The sequence below is a fragment of the Emys orbicularis genome, chromosome 6, assembly GCF_028017835.1.
Source record: "Emys orbicularis isolate rEmyOrb1 chromosome 6, rEmyOrb1.hap1, whole genome shotgun sequence".
In the NCBI taxonomy this organism is placed as follows: domain Eukaryota; kingdom Metazoa; phylum Chordata; order Testudines; family Emydidae; genus Emys; species Emys orbicularis.
In genome coordinates this window covers 80,145,198-80,168,846 of record NC_088688.1, presented here as the reverse complement: position 1 = coordinate 80,168,846, position 23,649 = coordinate 80,145,198, and the positions used below count along the sequence as shown (strand labels likewise).

Genomic DNA, 23,649 nt, shown 5'->3' with positions numbered 1-23,649 from the left:
TCAAGTCAGCAGTGCCTGATGAAATTCATCCTAGGGTACTTAAGGAACTAGCTGAATCAATCTAGGAACTGTTAGCAATTATCTTTGAGAACTCATGGAGTGTGGGTGAGGTCCCAGAGGACTGGAGAAGAGAAAACATAATACCTGTCTTTAAAAAGGGGAACTAGGGGCATGTCTACACTTCTACTGAACACCTGTAGTGGCCTGACTAGGCTCACAGGGCTCAGACTACCGGGCTATAAAACTGCAGCGTAGATGTCCGGGCTTGGGCTGGAACCCATGCTCTGGAACCCTGCAAGAGGGGAGGGTCCCAGAGCCCAGGCCCCAGGCCAAGCCCGGACATCGACACTGCAATTTTACAGCTCTGTAGCCTGAGCTCCATGAGCCTGAGTTGGCTGACATGGGCCAGGCGCAGGTGTTTAATTGCAGTGTAGACATACCCTAAGATGACCCAGGAAATTATAGACCAGTCAGCCTAACTTTGATACCTGTCAAGATACTGGAACAAATTATTAATCAGTTTGTAAGCACCTAGAGAATAATAGAGTTATAAGAAATAGCTAGCATAGATTTATCAAGAACAAATCATGCCAAACCAACCCTGGGCATGGAGCCGGCAGCTGAACCCCTGGCCACGGCCAGGAACGGAGCCCCAGGAGTGGGGCTGGCAGCCAGGACCCCAGGCACAGAGCCGGCAGCCGGGGCCGGGACTGGGGCCAGGGCCAGGAATGGAGCTGTATGGTGCTCCCTCCCTGCCCCCCGTGCCTCTCCATATGTTCCTCTGCGCCACCCTAGGGGGCATGCCCCACCGATTGGGGACTTCTGGGTCAGATATTCAGAAAACCTTTTTAACTCTAAGGGTAATTAAGCTCTGTAACAGGCTTCTAAGGAAGGTTGTGGAATCCCCATCATTGAAGGTTTTTAAGAACAGCTTGGACAAACATTTGCCAGGATGGTCTAGGTTTACTTGGTCCTGCCTCACTTCAGGCAGCAGGGCTTGATGATCTCTCAGGGTCCCTTCCACTTGTACATTTCTCCTTGACTTCAGTGGAAGCAGGATCAGGTCTGATATCTCTGTAAACTACAGAATTTGGAGTTTTTAATCCTAGCATATACCAGCTCAATGATCTCATTTTAAAAATCTAATCATCTTATGTTGTTGCGTTTCAGTATCTCCATTCATTTTTCATACACTACCAATCTGTTTAAATTTCTGTTATAACAAAAGATATCTTCACCACTATTAGTCTGTTTACCCCCAACAGTCAAAGTGCCATCACTAAAATGTGAATCTATGGCACAGCCATTTTAGAACCTCTTTCTAAAGTATTATCTTTTTTTTTTCTGTTCTAAATATAGGTACATTCATAAATAAGTGTGGCTGCCGCATGGCTGTCAGTCTGACCCATGGTGTGTGGGTGGAGGATTTTTTCAGACAGTATAAGAAAACTATTTTGTTTATAAGATACTGTATGTCTAGACATCAGTGACATGTTGAAACTAGTCTCTCTTACACACACTGCCAAGATGACATCATCAGGGAGACTCAATTTCACCCATAACCATGTGTGAGGCTTTTTTTTTTTTTTTCCAAACGTTTCTCATCCCTAAGTCTAAAAGGCAAATTAACTTTGAAAGAAGCAAAAATGTATAGTCATTGCCCTCTTTTCAGTAACTGGCTTCAAATAGGACAGGAGAGTTGTGCTATGTTTAAAAGTCTTGGCCACAATCTAGTTTAGAATATTCTACTGATAATTTTCAAGTCTCTAATATTTTTTTATGGAAAGACCTGTTATAAAAAAGTTTGTCATGATTCTACTAAAGTCATTACAACAAATGTGTTATATTTTTGAAGTTTCCTTTGAAGTTTTATAAAATGATGCTGGCCTTTATGACTATTTGCCTCCATATTAAGAGACTAATGGACAATTTTTCAGTTGGTCTTCTTACCTGTGCCTGCACAATTTGTGAAGACATCCGATTACACACACCAACCCTGCACACTCATGCTCATAATCGGGAACCAAACACACAATATGAGAATTTTGGTGCAAAAAGTTATTTTGTATGAACTTGACAAGTGAAAATTAATTTAAGCTCTTCAGCCAGTCAATAAACTGTACAGTATTCTACACACTAGAATGATAGTTCAGGCAAGGTCTATGAATCCTTGCTAGTTCCTTTCTCTCTCTGCAAGAATCAAAGCCTCACTGGCTTTGTCAGTGCCTCACCTGATTGTAAGAACTAAACATAACCGATCAGAGAACAGAAACAGTATAACACAAGTTATAACCAATTGCAACAGCTAACCAACGCATGAATTTCAAATATTGAGTATCAAATACTTACATTGAAATGTCTGTGATCTATCCACAGAGTTAAAATACAAACTTGCAAAATAAACCACGTAAATTCAAATAGTGCTTATGTTTGAGGAAATCAGTCTGTCTGCAAACTTTCTGTGAGCAGAAAAATATGCTATAACTTGTCAAACGCTGCATCCTCACTTCTCCCCCTCTCCCTTCCCCAGAGCCTCCTATACACCTGCGAAACAGCTGATTGCGGGGAGGGAGGGGGAAGTTGCTGATCCTCAAGGCCGCTGAGAGGTGGGAGGCGCTGGGGGTGGTGGTGGAGGTGAGCTGATAGGGGGCTGCCAGCCCACCCTGGTTCCAAGCCTGCTCGGCCAAACAACGTTATAAGGAAACATTGCGCAACTATAAATGAGTATGTTCTCTAATAGATCAGGGACATAACAACCGGGACGATGTTAAGTGAGGAGTTACTGTACAGCTGGTAGAAAAAAATGGAACAAGAGTCTCATAATAAATTTCTAAACCTCTTCTGTTTCACAGTGTTTGGAATGGACCAATTGTTTGTTTTTTGCAAGTTTCCACAACATTTTTATCATCAATTTTTTTTAATCAAAATCACAATAAAAACAATGAACATTTTCATTTACTGAAAACATTTTTCTGAAAATAAAAGTGTTCAGTAACAATTTCAAACACAATTTTGACAAAAAATTGAATAAAAAATCAATACAAATGTTACAGAAATGTTACCAAAATTTCAGCTTTTTTAAAGCTTATTTTTCATCAGAAAAACTGTGTGTGCAAATAATTTCAGACAGTTCTACTGACAACACAGCTTCTGCAGGAGCCATGATCCCACTGGCTGGCTGCCTAGTGCTTGAGTGTTAAAAAGTCTCCTTGGGGATGGTGCAGGTGGGGCTCTGTCAGCATTACCTTAGATATCCACACAATTACCAACCTTGTCTTGAAGGGACCATGGTGTGGAGGTTGGCTGCATTTTGAGACTTCCCACTTCCACTCCCAAATGTATGCAGAGCCCAGATCCTAGGGAGCTTTACATTCCATGAAAGGGAACACATGCCATGGAGGTGGCATTCCCATCTTTCTGTACTTCCCATCCCAGAAACTACCAGTCTGGATCTTCTCTGCCAGCAAAAGGAATGATTGGGTCCCACCTTATTTAGGTTGTCATCATTTTTTTAACCCTCATATTAATCTCTGTTTTACCTGACCATCCAGGGAGACAGCGACAGTAACCAGTGGTTGGATGACAGCCATCTGCATGGCTGCAATCACAGCGTTCAGCACAGTCCATTCCATATGTGCCATCCTGTCAGAACAAAAAACATAGCTGAAACCACGAGAGCTAAAAAAGAGAGTCAGAGGAGAACAAGTTCTGATCAGTCCTCTCTCAAGCAGCAACAATCTTCCTTTACTGCAGCTTCCTTGCACTGTCCCACTAATGGCCCTAAAACCTGACCTGAAACCTGGAGAGACCTTGAAGGAGGGAGTAATTCAGTTTCCATACTGACTCAGTCCTTGACCTCTCTATTAAGATTGCCAAGAAGGATGCCATTTAGTGATGCCATTTATAATGAACTCAGTAGAAAGTAGAAGTATGGAAGTACAACTTTTAGCTTGCAGTGATACTAGGACTGCATTTTACATATAAATCTTTTATAAATAAGCACAAACAGCCTCACTTTCTTTTTATTAAAATTCCCTTCTTTTGCATTACAGTAAATGCAACCTGACAATGGGAAGGATGCTTACTGATTGCAAAAGGAGATGGGACAATGATGTAAGACAAAGATTATTTTTTAGTGCAGTAGCATTTCTGAGGATTGATGGAAAGCTGGTGTATGATGGATTTGACATAAAGGGTCAAATTCTCCTCTAAATTTCCCCAATGCAATTCAGATGATTTCCATGGGATTCTAATGGAACCCAATTCTAACTGCATTTAGTTTCTGTTAAGTAGGAGAGGGTAAACTGATTTTAGAGACAATTCCCCATCAAGCCAACCCTGGAAACTGCACCAAGGAAAACCACTAGTTCAACCTCCCAGAAGAAAGAAAAGTTTAGCAGTAATGTGCAACTACAGAAAAGGGGGTTGGAACCAAAATGAAATATAAGGCAGAATAGGTAGTATAATCACACTTATGTGCCTGGCACCACCTGCATAAAAGAAAACAAGAAAAGAAAAACACACAGCACTGTTTAAAAAGCTAGTACAGTAGGATAATTTAAATACCAAGGCTAAAAATATAGTCATAGTAACATCAGAACTTGAAATGCAGCCTAAATCAAGATTCATCTGCTGTTTCTTGATACTCATGCCTACATTTGTATAGAGTTCCACAGGATCTGGCCATTCAACTACCAGTCTTTCAATTCCAAAACAGAACAACACTGAACTGTACTGCACTGCTCTGCACACGACTCAAGAATAAGTAGTGTCTTACTTATCTCAATAATCCACTTTAATGTAAGGGAGAAGAAGAGATTAAGGGAAGTACTTCCTTTGCATATAATCAGATTTGTGAAGAAAGAAAATCCTCAAATATATTCTGGAAAGGGGGTAATTTATAAGTAAGACATAGCAGAAATAAGACACTGCAAACTCACTTACTTTTGAGTACTAATATGAGCTATAATTTTAATAAAAAGATATATCCTATGCTCACCAGAACTGGAATGACCAACCTAAGTATACAGCCTGAAATTGTGGCTGAAATAAAATTTTTTTCCCCAGACCACATTGGACACAGGAAAACTAATGAGGTCTAGATTCAAGTTTAATAACTGTTGGAGATATGGGCTAAAATATAAAACTTCAGTACATATATTATGTCATATGCACTTCCTCTGATCTATGTTTTTTGGGAGAAAGTATTAGTCAGGAGGATCAATTTAATAATGAATGTGGATATTAAAGTGGGCCCAAATAAATAACTTACTTTCTCGTTGACAAAAACATTTCTCACATAATAAAAGCGGAGGGGAAATATTTATGGATGGAAACTCTAATGGATAAATTATGTGTACTTCAAAAATATTCACTTTTCATAATATTAATTTGTTAATTTTCAACTGTGTACTCAACACAGTCCCTGTCCTGAAGATTTTATAATTTAAACAGCAAGCTTAGAGAAGATGATCTCAGTGTAAGTGCAAAACCTTGTCTCTCTCTCTTCAACAGAAGTCCAATAAAAGATATTACCTCACCCACTTTATCTCCCTACGCTTAGAGATAAGACATACGTAGAGACTTACATTCAAATTAGTTTTTTTGTTTATTCTCATGTTACAGAATTTTGAGATGGAAAAAGCATTTGATAAAGGTTAGTATTTGTGGGTGTTGTTTTGCTGAAAATAGTGGATTGCTGTGGTTAGCAGCCTTGAAAGAGCAGCTTTCTCTTAGGGAGCCAATATTGGAAGGTGCTAATGCAAGCCAATGCAAGTTGAGGGCATTCAGCTTTTTGCAGAATCAGATAGACAAGGTAGTTTTAAAGAAATCTGATCCTGTTTTCTAGGAGCTTAATTCATATTCTTGTTGGAAGCATTGTATGTGCTTATATTGTTAGTACCCTATCAGTTTTCTGTTTGTACAGAATGTGTTTTCATTTTAGTATGTTAAGTTATATTATATTGTGTTACTTTGTGGAGAAAATTAATTAAAAGCAAAACAGTCTCCCCAAAATTTAACTCCTGATTGCTCCTAGAGCTGCATAATCCGGATGCAATGAAGTAGCACAGGTATGGCTGTCAGACATGTTGTAATCCAGCTGCTCACACCGCCACGTCATTGAAAAAAATGGAGCTAAGCAAAACACATATATGTGGAAGTGGCAGGGGTGGGGAATTTACAGGGTTCATGTGCAATTCAGGTAATTCATCTGTAACTGAATTAACCCAAAGCTTCTCTTTATCCATAACTCCACAAGAGAGTCTTCTTCACAAAAAAGTTTTCTTTTCATTGGAAGACAAGATTTCATTGGAAACAAATTTTGGATGATTTTTTTTCATTTCTGAAATGTATTTGAAACAGAAAAAAAGCAGAGAAAAAACAATTATTTAAAAAAGATTCCAATGTTTTCATTCTGAAATTGTGAATTTCCCCCACCACTCCAATATCTGACTGTTTCCCATTTGCCAGTAGTTACATCTTAGCACTTAACAATGTTAAATGTGAAAGTGTTACTTTCCCTCTGAAATTAACACTTTAAAAGACAAAGTAACACTTTCACTTTTAACCCTTAACCCTTAAAATTGAAAGTGTTACTTTTAAAAGTGAAACATAGTTTATTTAGCTCCCTTTTTTTTCTCTTTCCCAGCTGAAAAAACTGGGGAACAGTGAGAAAGGTCGATAGGGAACTACTTTACCACATTTTATACATTGCCTGTGAGAAAACTGAAATTTCCCAATGGGAAAATTTCAAAAGGGGATTTTCCTACTAAAATGTTCCTGGGGGAAAATCTGAGTTTTCTAGCCCGCTCTAGAAAAACAATTGTACCAGAAGGAGGGTCTGTAGAAGAAAAAGAGAGATGAGACAAACAGATTTGCAGGTCTCTGGAAACAAAAAGAAGAAGAAGAAGAAGAAGAAGAAGAAGAAGAAGAAGAAGAAGAAGAAATGGAGATAGAATTGAGGAAGCATAAGGGTGTGGGTCAACAGGCTGGAAGAAATGAGATGCAGTAAAGCTTAATCAAGAGACCACCACCTTTACTAGGCATTCTGACTCACAGTACCCCCAAGTGTCTAACTCACAGTACTCCCAAAGATCTTGAGTAAAACTCTGTTCTATATTGATTATAAAGTTTCCTCTATTAAAACCCAGATTTTTTTGTGGTTCCCTGAGAAATTGCTTAAATATTGGAAGTAGCAGACAAAGCTCTGAAGCAGAGGAAGACAACAAGCTACTACAACAAAAGATTATGTACATCTGGTTGAAGAAGGAGAGAGAAAGATTTTCATTTGGGTTTTATTTTAATGATGGAAGACAAACTAACCTAGTTAAACACATTCTTATATTCAGAGTAATTTTTGTTAATTGGAGGTTACATTTTTTTTGTTTACATGCTCATTTTGAAATATCTTCATTGAAATAGTTTGGGTGACTCCTGATTTATACCGTTGTAACTAAGGGCAGAATTTGACTCTAACTAAGCTTAACAAGTTCTGAAACAGTCAGCGAAACATCTGGAGTCAAATTTTCAATATGAAGGCACAAAAAAGTATTGTATATTCATATACACAGCTGAGGAGCCCATTGTACTCAGTAGAAATACCCTCAGTTGGAAGTTTTGCAGGATCAGGCCACTTATAACAGAAACCCTATAGCTCATCATTGAATGAATTTTAATTACCTGGCAAGTGAGTTCACACTTTTCCCCTCTCCAACCTGGAGCACAGGTACAGGTTCCATCCAAAGCATTGCAAGCCCCTCCATTAAGGCACTGGCAAGTTAAATTACAACCAAGACCCCATGTGCCACTGGGACAGTTTATTGAACAATCCACACCATGCCAACCTGCCACAACAAAAATGAAGTGTCATATTAAACAAGGACATGTTTCTCTTCCTTTGCTGGGAGGTTCCTCTTTAGGAATCTCTCAGTGACACACAGCAGCAAGGATGGCCATGTAGCCTATGAAAGAGTATTAGTCCTCCCAGCTGAGGCCTTGCTCAAGTTCAAACAGAGGTGTCCTTGTGCACCTGTAACAGCTGTGCACAGCACACTATAAATTGGTGTCAACATTTGAAAGCAATTAATAGTACATCTGAAGGGAAAACAGGACACCTTGAGAATGCTCACTGAAATGCACTAAACTATTTTGAATTTTGCAAGGGACAGCATAAAAAAAATAATTTATTCCTTAGAAAATATGGTCAGTTCTTCTTAAAAACAAAGTTGCTCATATAGGGTATGTATTTGCTACTTCTTTAGTAGTTTTTCTGATGGGCTCTTTGCAGACTATATTCAGTGCAGACAGAGCTATGGTGCAGTCATAACAGTGATCTTGGCAGAAGAAACCAAGGATAAAAAAAATAGATCAGTGAAAAAGTCATTATGTGAGATGGGTTTTTCCAAAGACAGATATGAGATGCTTCAGGAGATTCCCCACTTCCTTCTGAATATTTAAAAATAACCCCAGTACAAATTAGAAGATGCCTATAAGTTGATGCTTCAAACAGTGATTAAGTCAGAGAAATGACTCAGGAAGTACACACTGAAGTAAGCAGAAAAGCAGAAAGCTTTTAAAAACATGATACTATACATCTATTGGATATAACAGCCAAGTAGTCATATGCTATCATCGACAGTGACACAAGTTAGGTTTCTATTTCTATACTCTGTTTACAGTAAGCGGAGGTAAAAATAACTGTACTGAATCTAATCAATAAGCTATTCAGAACACATGTTGTCATGAATCTGCCTTGTGCTCTGGATTTCTAACTACAGAACTTAGGGCTTAATTCAGGAAAAAATATTTGTTGCAAATATTGCATTGTAATAATTAAAATATGGAAACACATTTTTCCACAATATTCTTTCCAGGATTTGTGTTCTATCCCTTCATGCCCTACATTTCATCCTGTAATACAAGCATCATTAAAGTAAGCAATTCCATGAAGAATCATATGAAATTTGGAATGTTTCTAGTACATCATATTCCCCAAACACTCTCTGACCCACCCCCCACAAATCTGTCCCACTTCCCCCTTCACAGACTCATCACTGTCTTGCTCCCTGTTCCATTGCCAGAGCTGGGCAACAACATGGTTGTTAATGAAAAAATGTAGAGCAATTTTGGGGAAATAGTACATGTAAATACATGGAATATTTGAAAATGGAGGGTAAAAACCTGGTCCCACTGAAATCAATGGGGTTTAACCCAGAGCTCTTCAGAAATACCATAAAGGGATAACACATTGCAAGAGGGGTAGATATGATCCTCACCTTATTTAGCAGTTGTCTCCAACACTATTTTTGCTATGACAAGTATTTGTTTAATGCTTAGCAAAACAATTAAATTCAGTTATTTGTTCATCTTAGTATTAAATAAGTTGGGTAAAATTCTACCTTCTGTTCAATTCTCACAAGGCCCAAGCAAATGACCTTTGGGCAGGGGTCTGAGGAAAGCAATATTTCTCCTCCCAATCCAGCCATTTGGCAAAGAGCGGCTGCAAGTCCAAATCTGCCCAACGCCACTATTACAGCACATAGCTTATAGTAGTAGATTGGATGCCAGCACACCTGCTACATGGGGGATTTAGGCCTACGAATCCCTGGAGCGGCTAATCAACTAGTCACTTCCCTGCTGATTCTGCCACACCTCCAAATCCCCTTCCTGTGCCTCTAAGAAGTGAGGCACTTTAGAGGAGAGCTCCATGGCACATAGGAGATGGAGGAGTCCCCTGCTCAGCATTCTGTGGCCTGCCCATTTCCCCTGACCAATCTAGCAGCACAGCCAAGATGGTTCTCCTGCTTTTAAGGTTTTCTCCACCTGCAGATGATAGGGGGACAACCTCAGGCTCTGTGTGTGTAAGAAAATATCCTTACATGTACCTTCACCTTAAATATTCCTTTGGACAGGAACTACATGGAAACATGAGGCAGGGCTGTAGAACCTTGTATGAGAGAGGGAAAATGGAGTTCTTGTCATGCTCCTTTCTATCTGCAGAACACATGGCTGGAGAATTTGCAAACAGTCTGCATCCCTGCCATATACAGGCAAGGTCACACCAACATCTGCTGTGGGAGAAGGTGAGCTGGGGAGCACGTGGTACATGGAGGGTTTGCAAGTTATGGCAGGGAGAGAATGCCAAGCAGAGAAGTAGAGGGTTATGAAAGAAAGTGGGATGGGTGATACTGATGGAGGCAGAGCCAGCTGAGTGGAGTCAAAGTGGGGGTGCTGAGGAATGAAGGAGCAGTACCTCGCACTAACGATGGTGAGGCTGAGAAGGGGAGTAGGGTAAGTGTTGGGATGAAGTCAGAGAATGATTGGAGAACACAGGATTGAGCTGGAAAGGTGTGGGGGAGCCAAGGGGGAGATGATGATTTTGGGGGTATAGAGAGTGGTGCTGAACAGGCAGGAAGAATATCACGTGTCCACGGTGGGATGGAGGGCTGCAGTGACCTGGAGCTTGCTCAGATTCATGCTGATTTGGAGTGGGAGTTGAAAAGAAGTATACAGTCAAGTAGGGCTGCTGACAAATACACTCACAAGGAAACCTACAGTAACTTATGCTCAGCAGCTCCAGAGAAGAGAGCAGCATTCTAGCTTGGGGTGGGTACCAGTGATCCCCCCGGCATCCACAACTCCAGTGTGACCTGCACAGAGAGCAATGTGAAGGGTGTGTGGATACAAAGCAGAATAGTGATGGCAAAGGCAAGCTGCCCACAATTGTCTCTGAGAAGATATTTTTCTGTTTGTCACCTTTCTGAACAGTGGAGGGAGCCAGCATTGTTATGGCCTTAGTGCCTGACTCTTTTTTAGTTTAAGTTTGCGTTTATTTCTTCTTCTCTATTTCAAAAGCTCATTTTGATGTGTATAAATAACTTATACTGATGACTGATTACAGAGATGGGAGACTAATTTGTTAGGCACTCTGACCTGCTTTGCAGGTACAAGAACCATCCACCGGAGAACAGATGGCTTGATTTTTGCAGTTGCACACAGAGGAACAGTTTACTCCATAGGTTCCCGGAGGGCAAGGAGTAGCACAATCAGAATCCTAAAACATACACAAATATATTAAAAAAATATTTGACAAAACATCAACGAGAGTTCAAACAATAAAATATCACCAGCACTTTCTCTAATCCTAGATTTAACTGACTTGTCAACCCCTTTCTGAGAGACTGACTGTTGTTATAGTATTACAAGTATAAGAAAATGTGCAGACCATGTCACATTCTAGGCTGTCATCAGGTCAGCCTGGGTTTACAGGAAATCATTAAGCAAGGCTCTTAATACTCTTTAAATCTACAATAAGTATTTGTTTTACATTAGTTGATGTGGGAGAGCATGTCACATACCTGCCAGCACTTGGGTAAGCCAATATTCAGTACTACTGTACAAAGAAGCAATTTACGAAAGCAGAGTGTAATGTAAAATGGTAATGTAATGGAAAACAATTTGGACATATAAAATATTCCAAAAAATATCATTTGATTAAAGTGCTCTTTCTACTATGCACAGTATTACTGATAGAAGAAAAGAAGTACCATAGTATGTCTTCAAGGTTACATTTTTAGTATCAAATTTCTATATAAGAACAAACATCTGTGAGAACCACTGAAATCAGGTATCATGATTTGTAGAAATAACTGTATTTATTGTAGATTTTTACTATAAAATAGTTACTTAAATCCACAGATTAGTGCTGCAACAGTCACAGTTCCCCCGATTCCTTTCTGTTGTAGTAGGTATGTACTTATTAGCACTTTTCCATTCTCATCACTACATTATTTTTAAGAGATCCAAATGCAATTTTTTTCCTTTATGAGCCTGTCCCACAAGGAGCTAAGCGACTTCTGACAAGTGACAAGCTGAATGCTTTGACCTCCCAGTAACCTCACAAGAAGGAGTACACTCAGCATTTCACTGAACGGGCCCTAACTGAAGGAAGTAAAGGAAAAAAATAAACTGTGAACTTCAGAATTATTTACCTTAAATCCAGGGGCACAGATGCATTTTCCAGTCACACTATCACAGTCAGCACCATTTTGGCAGCTGCAGATCTGTTGACAAGATTCACCATAGAATCCAGGAGAACATGTCTCATTACAGTAGAGTCCAGACCAGCCTGGCTTGCAGGAGCATTCTCCAGACATAGGGTGACAGCTGGCAGAAGAAGATGAAAGGAATAAATAATTTGGGACTAAATATGACACCAAGATCCCAATGTAATTTTTTTCAGAGAACGACATGCTGTTACAGATATGTTGTTTAAAGGACTTCATATACTGTGTATAAAGATATATATTTTCCCCAAACTAAACATACACAACACACACACAATTAGTATAATGTAACATAATACAACATAAAGACACATACTTACAAATCTATGTGTTTATTTAGTTTGAAAAGAAAAGATCTATCTTTTCCATTTCTGTGTCGAAAAAACCCTACATATGCTACAGTTACCTTTCATGACTGTAAATTTCATGACATGAAAAATATTTAAATGGTGAAAAATTCAAGCTTCCATCTATGCTTCTTGGTAATTCAGCTGTAACTAAAACATAATTATTTTTCAAATAATGGTTAAAATCAGCATCTTATTTTCTTACAAAGCCCATTTAGAAATATAATCCTTTTGTCTGAGAAAGATGACGAGTTTCTTTAATAAAGCAACATTCAAGGAGTAACATGAATGCTCTTCTCTTTAAAGCTGTGGTTGAGAAGTGTATAACTGGCTTCTTTCCAAGAAATGATACCAAATCACTTTCATAGGGAGAAGTCAGAGGCACTGTCAAACTCAGTGACCTTTTAGAATGTGTCTAGTCTACACTGTACATACCTGGTGATAGACCAGCTGTCTCTACCTGAAACAGCAGTTCCATTGAATGGCCAGTCAGACAGCTGTTGCCTCATAACAAATGGACATCATCAGCTGTGCTAAGATATATGTGCTGGAAAAGTGGACACAATGGAGTACTCTGTGGCACTCTGGCAGACAAAGCACTTGTTTAATTCTCACCAAAGGAAAGCTTCAATATCCAAATCAAATATATTTACAATAGGAAGACTGTTTAAAGATAGTCTTCCGGCACTGATTGAAGTAAAGTCCCCTGAAGTGTGCTGGAAAAAAATGTGTCTAAGTCCAGACACATTAAATGACCCATGACATCAAGGAAGTTTTACATGCCTTTAGACTTCCTTCATTTGCTGACTTTGTGTGTGTGTGTGTGTGTGTGTGTGTGTGTGTGTGTGTGTGTGTGTGTGTGTGTGTGTGTGTGTGTGTGTGTGTGTGTACACATGAATAAAACTGAGAGGTGGTTTTTTTCCCTATTTGAAGGTATGAAAAGTATTTTTGGGTGTTGTAGAATTAATAATCATCATCTTTAAAATAGTCACAAGTGAAAATAGGGAATGTGGCATTAAATGTATACATCTCTTTTTAACAAAGCATGACTAGTTTGTGTAAAACTGCTGTCAATGAGAGGAAAATCTAGCCCCTGATCTTTTCAACTGAGAAGTTTAGAGTGGTCTATTTAGTGCAGGGGTTCTCAAACTGGGGGTCGGGACCCCTCAGGGGGGTCGCAAGGCTATTACATGGGAGGTCACGAGCTGTCAACCTCCACCCCAAACCCTGCTTTGCCTCCAGCATTTATAATGGTGTTAAATATATAAAAGTGTTTTTAATTTATAAGGGGGGGTCACACTCAGAGGCTTGCTATGTGAAAGGGGTCACCAGTACAAAAGTTTGAGAGCCACTGATCTAGTGTGTATGGAAACAGATCAAGCCACACCAACAGACTATGTGGTGTTTGCTGAGAACAGTCTATATATTAAAATATTAGAACACCAGCAGGTAATTGGGGCTGGAATGGAAATATTCTCAAATGAAATACATATTAACCTCAGGAAACACATGATGTAGAAAGAGAGGCAGAAATGTGTTCCCTGAGAAATAAGTTCCATATACCTAATTGCTTTTCTGTATGCCTCCAAAGGCATTTTGGATCTAATCCCCATATTTCTTATCACTACAGGAGGTATTCAGTGATATGGAAAGCATTCTCAACCTGCCCAACAATAGGCAGCACTGCATGAAGAAATAAGATAAATATATAAAAAATTAAAATTAGTGGTGCAGTGATTTCAGGAAATAAATCCTTTGAGCTGCCCCCTTTTTTTTTTTTTTTTAAAGAGTGTAGCATATGAGGCAGACAGAGGCATTGATATTCTGTGCCCCCCAGTGAGTATTAGTAAGGCATACTCGCACATATATTGATTGACACCAAAATTAGTATTCTGTAATTTGTAATTAGATGTAGGAAGCTGGAGCACTTTTGAAGCTTTTTGATGGTTCTCATGCAGTTAGCTTAATTGGCAATAAGATTTGTGTGTTAAGATAGGGAGGTAGAATAGACGTTGAGAGATGCTGCAAGTATTTCTGCTTTTTTTCCTGTTCATTTTTGTTCACAATTTAGGGACATATATGTATATTTCCTATATAAGCACTAAGATAAATTTCAGTATATTTGGTAATAATATAAATAAAGTTATTTAAGTCTGCAGTTTTCTGGCACACTTTATGCCATATATTTATTTCAATTTATAAAATGGTCTGATGAAAAAGCTATGTATATCATAGACTCATAGGACCGGAAGGGACCTCGAGAGGTTACCTAGTCCGGTCCCCTGCACTCATGGCAGAACTAAGTATTATCTAGACCATCCCTGACAGGTGTTTGTCTAACCTGCTCTTAAAAATCTCCAATGATGGAGATTCCACAACTTCCCTAGGCAATTTATATGTACAATTCCTCCATAAAAAACCCATCCAGAAATACAAAATGACCTAATGTCAACATTAAAAACACTATCAGCACACATAAACTGAATCCATCCCTCTTCATCTCATCCACTCTTATCTCAGAAAAAGCATGAGAAAATAGGTATGCGCTGAAGAGCAACATACTGGGGCTGTGTTAAACCTGAGATCATGAATAAGTCCTGAGTCAAGGCCCCACTATTAAGGATGACCTTGGCATGCCAGGTTGAGTGTTCCAGCTGATCTCAACTGCCAGGATGAAACAATGATGAAACAGAAAGCCCTGACAAGCTTATCAGATAAAAAATAATACAACTTGAACTGCATTCAGAAATTAACTGGAAAACAGGGCACTCTCTGGAGAATAGGTGTAGTTTTCTCCCTGTAAGAATTACCACTAGGTAAGTGAGGAGCTGCATTCTGTATCTTCTAAAGTTTTCAAATGATCATCAGATGCCACCCAAGTAGAGGGACTGCAGCAATCCAACCTCAAAGTGACACAGCACAGGTCCATATCCAAAAGAATTGGCCAAAGGCAGTTCTGTCTTACCAAAGGCAGATGGAAAGTCACTATTTGCTGACTCCTGCCATTTGAACCTCCAGAAGCAACTGAAGGTCTAACAAGCCCCACAGTTTGTGAACCTGAGTAGCAAGGGCAGGCAAACCCCCTAATTAAAAGGGCTAGATATTACATTCACCAATTCTCCAGGTTGTTCCTGTAACCTTCTAGTTTTATTTCTGTCTTATCTAAGTTTAGCCTCAGCCAGCTAGCTCTCATTCATGGAAAATTGATCAATAGCATCATTTGGTCTAAGAGCAGAGAGACGTGCTGCACATCATCTGCATATGGTTGGCACTGCAGCCCAAACTACTTCACATACATATTGATGAGAGAGTGTAGAATAAAACATTCCATGAGAGAGCCCTTGGAGCAGATGGCCGGTCACCCAGTACAACCCTTGGAGCCATCTAGGACAGAAGAGAACAAAGTAACTCAAATACAACTCCATCCCCGCCAGCGTCAGTAGGCATGTCAACCATATCACGTGGTCAGTATCATTCAAGGCAGCTGATGTATCTAAAAGAATCAGCATGGATGCTTGATCTTTGTTCATCAACAGCAAGTGCTCTAACCCCTTGGCAATAGAGTCAGTCAGTCTTTCTCTTCTGTTGAAGCTGTTCCACTTGATATAAATAGTTAAATATTCACTGGGCCAGAACATGGGTGGCTGGTGACCCAGCTTTTGGGGGAGGCTAGCCCCCGGCCTCTCCTGTTCTGCCCCAAGCCCTACTGCTCTCCCTCCGCTCCCACACAGGAGCCCAGAGCACCCTCACCACGGCCAACAGTCCCAGTGCCAGGCAACTACCCCCAACACCAGGCAGTGTGGTCCAAGTGCAAGGTGGGTAGTGCAGTCCCAGACACCCCAAGCCAGGACAAAGCGCAGGGAACTGCAAGAGGGAGTCTGGGGGCAGAGCCACACCAGGCTGTTTGGGGAGGCACAGCCTCCCACAGCCTATGATACCTGTAGCCCATGGGCCAAAGAGAGAGACTGACTCTGTAGCATGATTGTTAGGGCACTCATAAGGGAGATCAAGGAGGGACTTGAACCTGGGTCTCCCACATCCCAGCTCAGTGCCCTAACCACTGGACTATTAGCTATACTGGGATGTGTTAATAATTCTCTCTTTCTCCAAAATTCCCTCCTGGACCTCAGAGACCTTCCCTCTGAACATTTCCATGAAAAGCTTCCATTTTGACAAAAAATGTTTAATGGAAAAAGTCCCAATCAGCTCTACATAGACATTCCCTGATGTGTTTATGTGAGAGTAAGTTCTTTCCCACCAGGCTGGCATTTAGTCACAGAAGATAGCCAGAAACAACTGTATCATCAAAAGTGGAAGGGAAGTATCCTCAGTGGGGCCTATGTTTTCCCCATTATTATTCATAAGTTATCTGATTGCTACTAGCTGGTGGTCTTAATCACCCCCCAGCACGAAGGAAGAAGAAAAATATAAAAATATCTTGTGAAGCCTGTGAATTTTTGCTTCCCTCCCCTCACTTTTCTCTACTCAACTGTAACATGCACTTACAGACACACATGTTCCCACACCCACAACAGTGCTAAGTTCCATTTGATTTGTCATACAGAGGGGAAAATGTTCAAAAAAAGATCAGCCATATGCTGCTGTTTACATTTGAACATTTGTGATTTGATTTGACCACAAGCTGTCTTCCAGAGGTATAAATGAAGGAACAGCTGTGTTGAACACAATTCAGAAGTAATCCTTGAAATATCAGAAATGCTATACAATGCAATACTTTTCTGTCAAACTAAACTTCTACAGTAGTCTTCAATTAAAATTGCAGAAAACTGGCTAACCATAATTTATACACATAGTGCTATGAGGGCCAAATACTGCTGTTTTGAGTGCCAGACAAGGTGCAGAGAAATGGGGAGGGATTATAGTTTTTCTTACTCCTAAATTCTCTCCCCAATCCATAATTTACTGGATTTCACATCCTGTCCAAACAGTATTGTTTCAAATCACATTTCAAGTAGATGGGATAAACAGAAGTACAAGTACACCAACATACAAATACGTAAGTGAAATATGAGAGAAATGCAGCCCTCTCTTACATGGCTTGTCAACAGAAGTTATGCTGAACAATTTAAGCAATCCAAGAATTTATTTCTCACAATGCCCTCTAACAGGATCACACAAACAGAGATATTCAAAAGGAGATTTTTTCATTAATGTCCCAGTGCATTTTAATGTTACTTCTAAATTCTGAATAAAGGCTTTATTTTTATGTATAAAAAAATGTGCATCTCAGATACAAAACACAACATTGTTCTGTGTAAGAGTACATCATTTCTGCAAATAGTTTTAACACAGCAATCCGTGACAGCAAAACATTTGGCATATGTACACAAAACTTATCTGACATATTGTGTATTATTAATGGAATTATGTGTGAATGAATGCAAAATTATTGGAGTCTTTCATATAGCCAGGTGTGCTTTATAAGAAGATAAGCCTTGTCATGAGAATTATATTTTGATTGTATGCTATCTTGTCTTATCTCCCATCCCTTCCCTAGCATCCCAAAGGGATTATCTCAGAATTTCTGGTTTATAGATTTTTTATTACAACATGTTAAGGCTTTGTGGGTCCCATACATACATACACAATGCAAAAATATTTGGCTCATGATTGCCTGAAAAGAGTCATGTGATGAGTTAGTAAGTGTCTATTGTTTAGCTTCTCTGAGTCAATACTACAGAGGTATGGAGAAATGTAAATCAATTAGATTGCTTATACAAATAATTTTATTCAATTTCTTGGCATCAAACTTCACCTTTTGTCGAATGTTAGATTAAATGAAAAAGTTACACTTTTGAAATTTATAGGCATAATGGTGAGAATTCCAGATATATCTCATTAAAACAATCAGCATGCTTCCTCCCCACAATATATATATTGGGCCTGATTCTCCTCTCACATCAGTTTTGTGTGTACGGGATGGTGTACTTCCATTTACTTGATTGGAGATACTCTTAATTAATAGTACCCCAGTGTAAGTGAAAGGAGAAGCAGGTCTATTGACCTCATATGATGAAAAATGTAAAGATTTATTTTTATATGTGGTAAATTTAGACAAAGGCCAAGACCAGGTCAATATTTATCTCGTGTCAATGAATCTTGATATTCATCTTAAAATCTGATTATCAATTGCTATTTAAGGACATCAAATAAAGCTGTAAGCCAATATATCTATATCTATATCTATGCAGTTCTTGCTCTGCTTGTTATTGTGTTTCTTGCTATGATTATAAAAACATTAAATAGTCTCTCTGTCTAAGCTTTGTGGTTCTTAGCTGATTCACTTTTCCTGGAAACCTAAGGAACTTATTTCCTTATAATTTACATTCTTGGTTAAATGTTCCACCTGGAGAAAATCTGCTAAAAGATATAACAACATACCTGCGAGTGTTCTGCAAGTGACAGGGGCATTTTTTGTCACACTTGAGACCATAGACTCCCTCAGAACAAAGCCTTGTTTCACAGTGTTCTCCCGTATATCCTGGATCACAGAGACACGCACCACTAATATGATAGCATTTCCCTCCATTCATGCACTGACAGGTCTTTGCACATTGCACTCCATAAGTCCCCACTGGACATTCATCCTGGCATCTGTGAAAGTCAGAAAAAATTAGGTTTACTTGCCTTAAATTTAAAACATTTTTGGAGAATCAATGTAAAAATGTATTTTAGTTTCTGAAGAGTTTTCTCTGGACAGAATTCTTAAAATCATTATAGGTGGAGCTAGTAATTTTGCTTCTATTTAAGGTTGCCTAATACTTTGCACTATAAGCTACTGTTTTCAACTGCTTATAACTTTGCCAAATTTTAACTTTTATATGCTTGTTATCAGCCTCAGACTAAATGTTTTTTGGAAAGTTTCAGCAAAAACATTTCATTCGTTTCTGAGTACAAAAGTTAGGGGAAATAGTTTTTCCAATGTTAAATATGTCTCTCTCTCTCTCTCACACACACACACACACACCAACCACCTCTATTAATGGCTGGTTCACACAGTAGGACAACCTACTGACACTAATAGTTCCTTCTTTAGCTCAAGTAGTCATTTGTGCTATGATCTAAAACTCCTGACTTTGGACCCAGCTGATAACCATGAGGGCTGCAGACTGGGAATGTAAATATAGTTCCACATGGTTTTTCAGTTTGTTTTTTTAAAAATCCTAGAAATGACATTCAAAAACATATGTTAGAAGAAGATTGAGTGGGATTCTGGGCTCAAACAGACACAGGGTAGAACTGGCAGCCTGAGAAAAGGGGAGATATGATAGCTTTAAGCCACCTTTGTGTGTCCACGGATCCTGGGCTACTCCAGTGGCTAGCGAGACCTCCAGCAGGCCTGTCTAAATTACAACAGGCTTCCTGGGTTTCCCTAAGGACTGCTGCACTGCCTGGTATTTCTGCACTCTGCCCACACACACACATTACACCAGGACTTGTGAAGAGGTCCTTGGAAGGCAGCCACACAGCTGTCTTCCACAGTGCTTGCATCAGAGGAAATGCACACCCAGCTGAATATGGGTCTTTGGGGGGCCCTCTATGCCACTCTGGCCCTTTTGTGCAGAATAAAGAGGCCAGAGCAAGGATCTCACCCATTATGGTTGCAATGTCAAACACTCAAAAGTTAAGAAACGTAAATGGCAAAGCAAAGGTCAGTTCATCCCCAGTGTAAGTATGCATTATGATACTGACTTTAGTTACACAATCACACAGTATTTGTTCTATAGGAACCCTGCCTCATTCAGTGCACAGGATGGACAATGAAGAATCAGTAAGTTGCAAGAAGAGAAAGCCTGGTCTCTTGTGTTTAATGCTTCTCTACTGGGATTTTGGAGATCTGGATTCCCTCCTTTGCTCTGTCCCAGGTTTCCTATGTGAAGACAGGCAAGACTATCTTAATGTACAAATGGGTCAAACTAAATTTTCACAAGCATTTCCTAATTTTTGAGCACTTGACTTTCCTATCTACTTTTAATATAGTTTTTTGTATTAAATATGAATAATAAACACATTTGCCATCCTTAGTAGTGAAGCAATTTGGAATTACCTGTATAGAAGTGATTGTGAATATGATTCAATATTGTCAAAATATGGGAGTACGGCTCTGTCTTTAGAAGTAGGCTTGACATCCTAACTCTAAATAAGCCTTAAGACTTATTGCTCCTAAAGCATGGTGAAGTTTTAGTAAATAGATAGTATTTCTTCTTGGGTTTTAGCTGCGGAAACTGTTGCCAGTCAGTCACCAGAAATCCTAATTCTGCTTTAAACAAATTCAACATGTTGATGAAGGGGATGATACTGTCCCCTAGCAGGAAAGAGATTACCAAATGGCAAGCAATTGCAAAAAATGTTATTTTCTCCAGTGGAGAAAGGCTGAAAAGGAGAAGAATTAATCATTTCTCTCAAGAAGGAACTTATACTAACTAAGACCTCAGGTTGAGTTTCTTCCTGAATGGTTTAGCTAGATACTGAGGAGAGAGATGTAGTTTCCTGGAGCATGGTATGCAATATTTGGAGAGACAGAAAAATTCCTCTAGGGACTCAAGTGAAGTCATGTAAATGGGAAGTCAGTGTAGCAGGCATTTTTCATGCTGCCAAGTCACTAACAAATACTGTGCTAGGGATCTGGGTCAGTGTTTCATTTTAAATAAATTGTCAGCCTAGCAAAGGAAAAAGATAAAAAATTCAATTGTATTAAAAATAAACATTCAAAAGAAAAAACCCAACAAGGTCTGTAAATCTGTGCAAAAGAATGTTTAATAATAGATTAGTATAAATGCAAAGAGATTGGTGGAGGCTGTACTTTCTATTTAAATCAACAATTAAGCTGTAAAAACCCATCTGTACAGAGTTGTCCTGCTACTATAGGACTTGTCACCCAAACACCTGTTAACTACTTTTTAAAATGGGTTTTCACTGGATGTGTTACATGTTTTTTTATTATTTTGAAGATTGTGAGGGAACGGAGCCATCTCAGTTTGTGAGTTGAAATGATCCATTATGCAAATATGAGGATAGAAAAAGATTTAGTCACACTTTCACAGCATTCATTGTGACCCTCTCTTAGTTCCCCCACTGCTGTTGTGTTTCATTGAATATGAAGCAATTTGCTCTTTAAAAACAAAACAGGGCAGATTTCTAAAGTCTCTCTTATGAATTCTGTAGCCATTGGGATTTGTGAAGTGCAATTGGACAGGATTTAACAACTTACTCCCACAAGAACACAAAGGGGCTGAACTTGTGGGGTGATTTCAGTGAGAATTAGAGGCATTCAGCACCCCTTGCAGGATCAGGCCCTGAAAGATGAATAAGGCTTGCATAAAGGTTGTTATTTTTCCTGTGACAGCTGACATAAGAATAAAGCAAAAAGTCTATGCCCAACAGTGTTTGCTCTTTAGAACATAAGCTGGTTGTAAGGAGATAATTGAAGGTTAGGGGGAAAAAATCTGAGTTAAGACCAGCTGCTACAGATGTTTTCCACACAACACTAGTGCTCTACCAACATATGATAAAATACATACGGAGACCACTAACAGTTCCCTGTAATTCAGTCACATTAACTTTTCTAGGTTTCCGTTACGTACAACACTGAACCCACATTAAAACCTGGGGAAATTACTCATCACCAGTAATTCTGTTTGTCAGACTCCCTCATCTCCTCCCTTCCTGCAGATGATTCCAGACAATCACAATTATGCCAGGAAGCAAGAGAGTAGGCAAAGAATATTGACAGGTTGGAATAGCATGGAGCTGCCTATATATATCCTTTGCCTTTCATTATTCTTTGCCTTCTGGCTTCCAGGTATACAGCACCTAATGCTGACAGCTCGAAATCTTCTACAAGATGAAATACAAGGTGGGTGAATAAAATCCTACCTTTCAAGGATCCAAGCAGCACAAAATATGGCACTTGGTATGATTTCAATTCAGTCTGAAATAGAAAACTACAAGTATTGTGCGACAGAGTAGCCCTCACCTCCAGTGTCCTCCAGTGTCAGGCCATGGCACCATGTACCCCCGAAATTGGAGGCTAGGTTTGAAATTGCAATGTATCCTCTCCTGAGTCAATTTTACAGTCTGAGGGCTGGAATAGCAACAGTAGCGCCTTTACAACCCACATGTAGAGGTTTCCAGTCACTAGATCCACATAGCCTCAGACTTTTCTTCTGGCCTCCCCAAAACTACGTCCTATGTCTTTCCCAGTTTGGAACAAGAGAGAGCCCCCTGTGCACAGTAGCTTTGAATCTGGACATTCTCTGCTTCAAACACAATGTCTCTTGGAACGGCACTAGGAATAATTTCAATCTTCACGACTGTGCCTTAAACACAGCACTGACCCCAAAGTAAAGAGTTTGTAAATACCAAAACTCCTTCCAATTCCAACTCAGAAAGAGCAGTTTGGGCCAATCATTTTTTATGTCATTAAGACAAACCTGACTTTCCATCTGAGGGGAAATAATTAAACTGGTTTTTAATTAACCCTAATGTTAAAAGTATCCCTGAATGGACTTCCGAAATGAAATCAAAATTAGGATTAATCCCAGCAGGGAAACTACCTAAGGGACCAAAGAGGTTTGTGCTAAAACATAGAAACCACTCTAACATGCAAACCTTTTTCATGGCTCCAGCCATAGACAAGGACTATTAGTTATTCATTTTATAGTAGTGCCTAGAGGGGACCCATTGCGCTAAGGGACTGTACAGATTTATAGTAGGAGGCAGACCCTGTCCTGAAGAGATTACAGTCTAAACAGATGAGACAAATGGAGAGAGAGAAAACTGGTACAGAGAACATCCATAGATTCAACGGTAGTTGGGAGTGGGCACAAAACAACAACCCACTTGGCTACTCCTTTTCACACATACATGTCAGAGGAGGCTGTGGGATAACACAGAAGATAGTAAAAAATAATGAGCATTTTTTTCTTTTGCTTCATTTAGGTAGCAGCACCATAAAGACACAAAGTCAATTTCTGATCAAGGGATTTCTTTTCTAAAGCCTCCATCAGACTTTCTTTCATGTAGCTTTTGAGGAAAAATTAACAGCTTTTTCGAAGAGTAAAAATCTGTTGAATTTTTTACACACGTTTTGTAAAAAGACATTAGTTATTTTGAAGATGATTCTGTACATCTTGCTATCTAGCACAAATACTGAAAAGCCAGTTTCCTCTTTGATCATTCTAAAACATATAACCCATTTTCCTGATGTACTTTTT

The 23,649-nt window shown here is 39.3% G+C and overlaps 1 protein-coding gene across 2 annotated transcripts in view; it reads right to left on the bottom strand.

Annotated features, from left to right (window-relative positions):
* MEGF10 (multiple EGF like domains 10) overlaps positions 1–23,649 on the bottom strand; it is a 106,686-nt gene that overhangs the window by 30,221 nt on the left and 52,816 nt on the right. For both annotated transcript variants that reach the window (XM_065406302.1, XM_065406303.1), the window contains exons 8-12: positions 18,815–19,027; positions 11,991–12,165; positions 10,933–11,053; positions 7,681–7,844; positions 3,540–3,642 (exon numbers count right to left, since the gene is read on the bottom strand). In XM_065406302.1, coding sequence (XP_065262374.1) covers positions 3,540–3,642; positions 7,681–7,844; positions 10,933–11,053; positions 11,991–12,165; positions 18,815–19,027 — 776 coding nt within the window. The remainder of the gene's footprint in view (positions 1–3,539; positions 3,643–7,680; positions 7,845–10,932; positions 11,054–11,990; positions 12,166–18,814; positions 19,028–23,649) is intronic.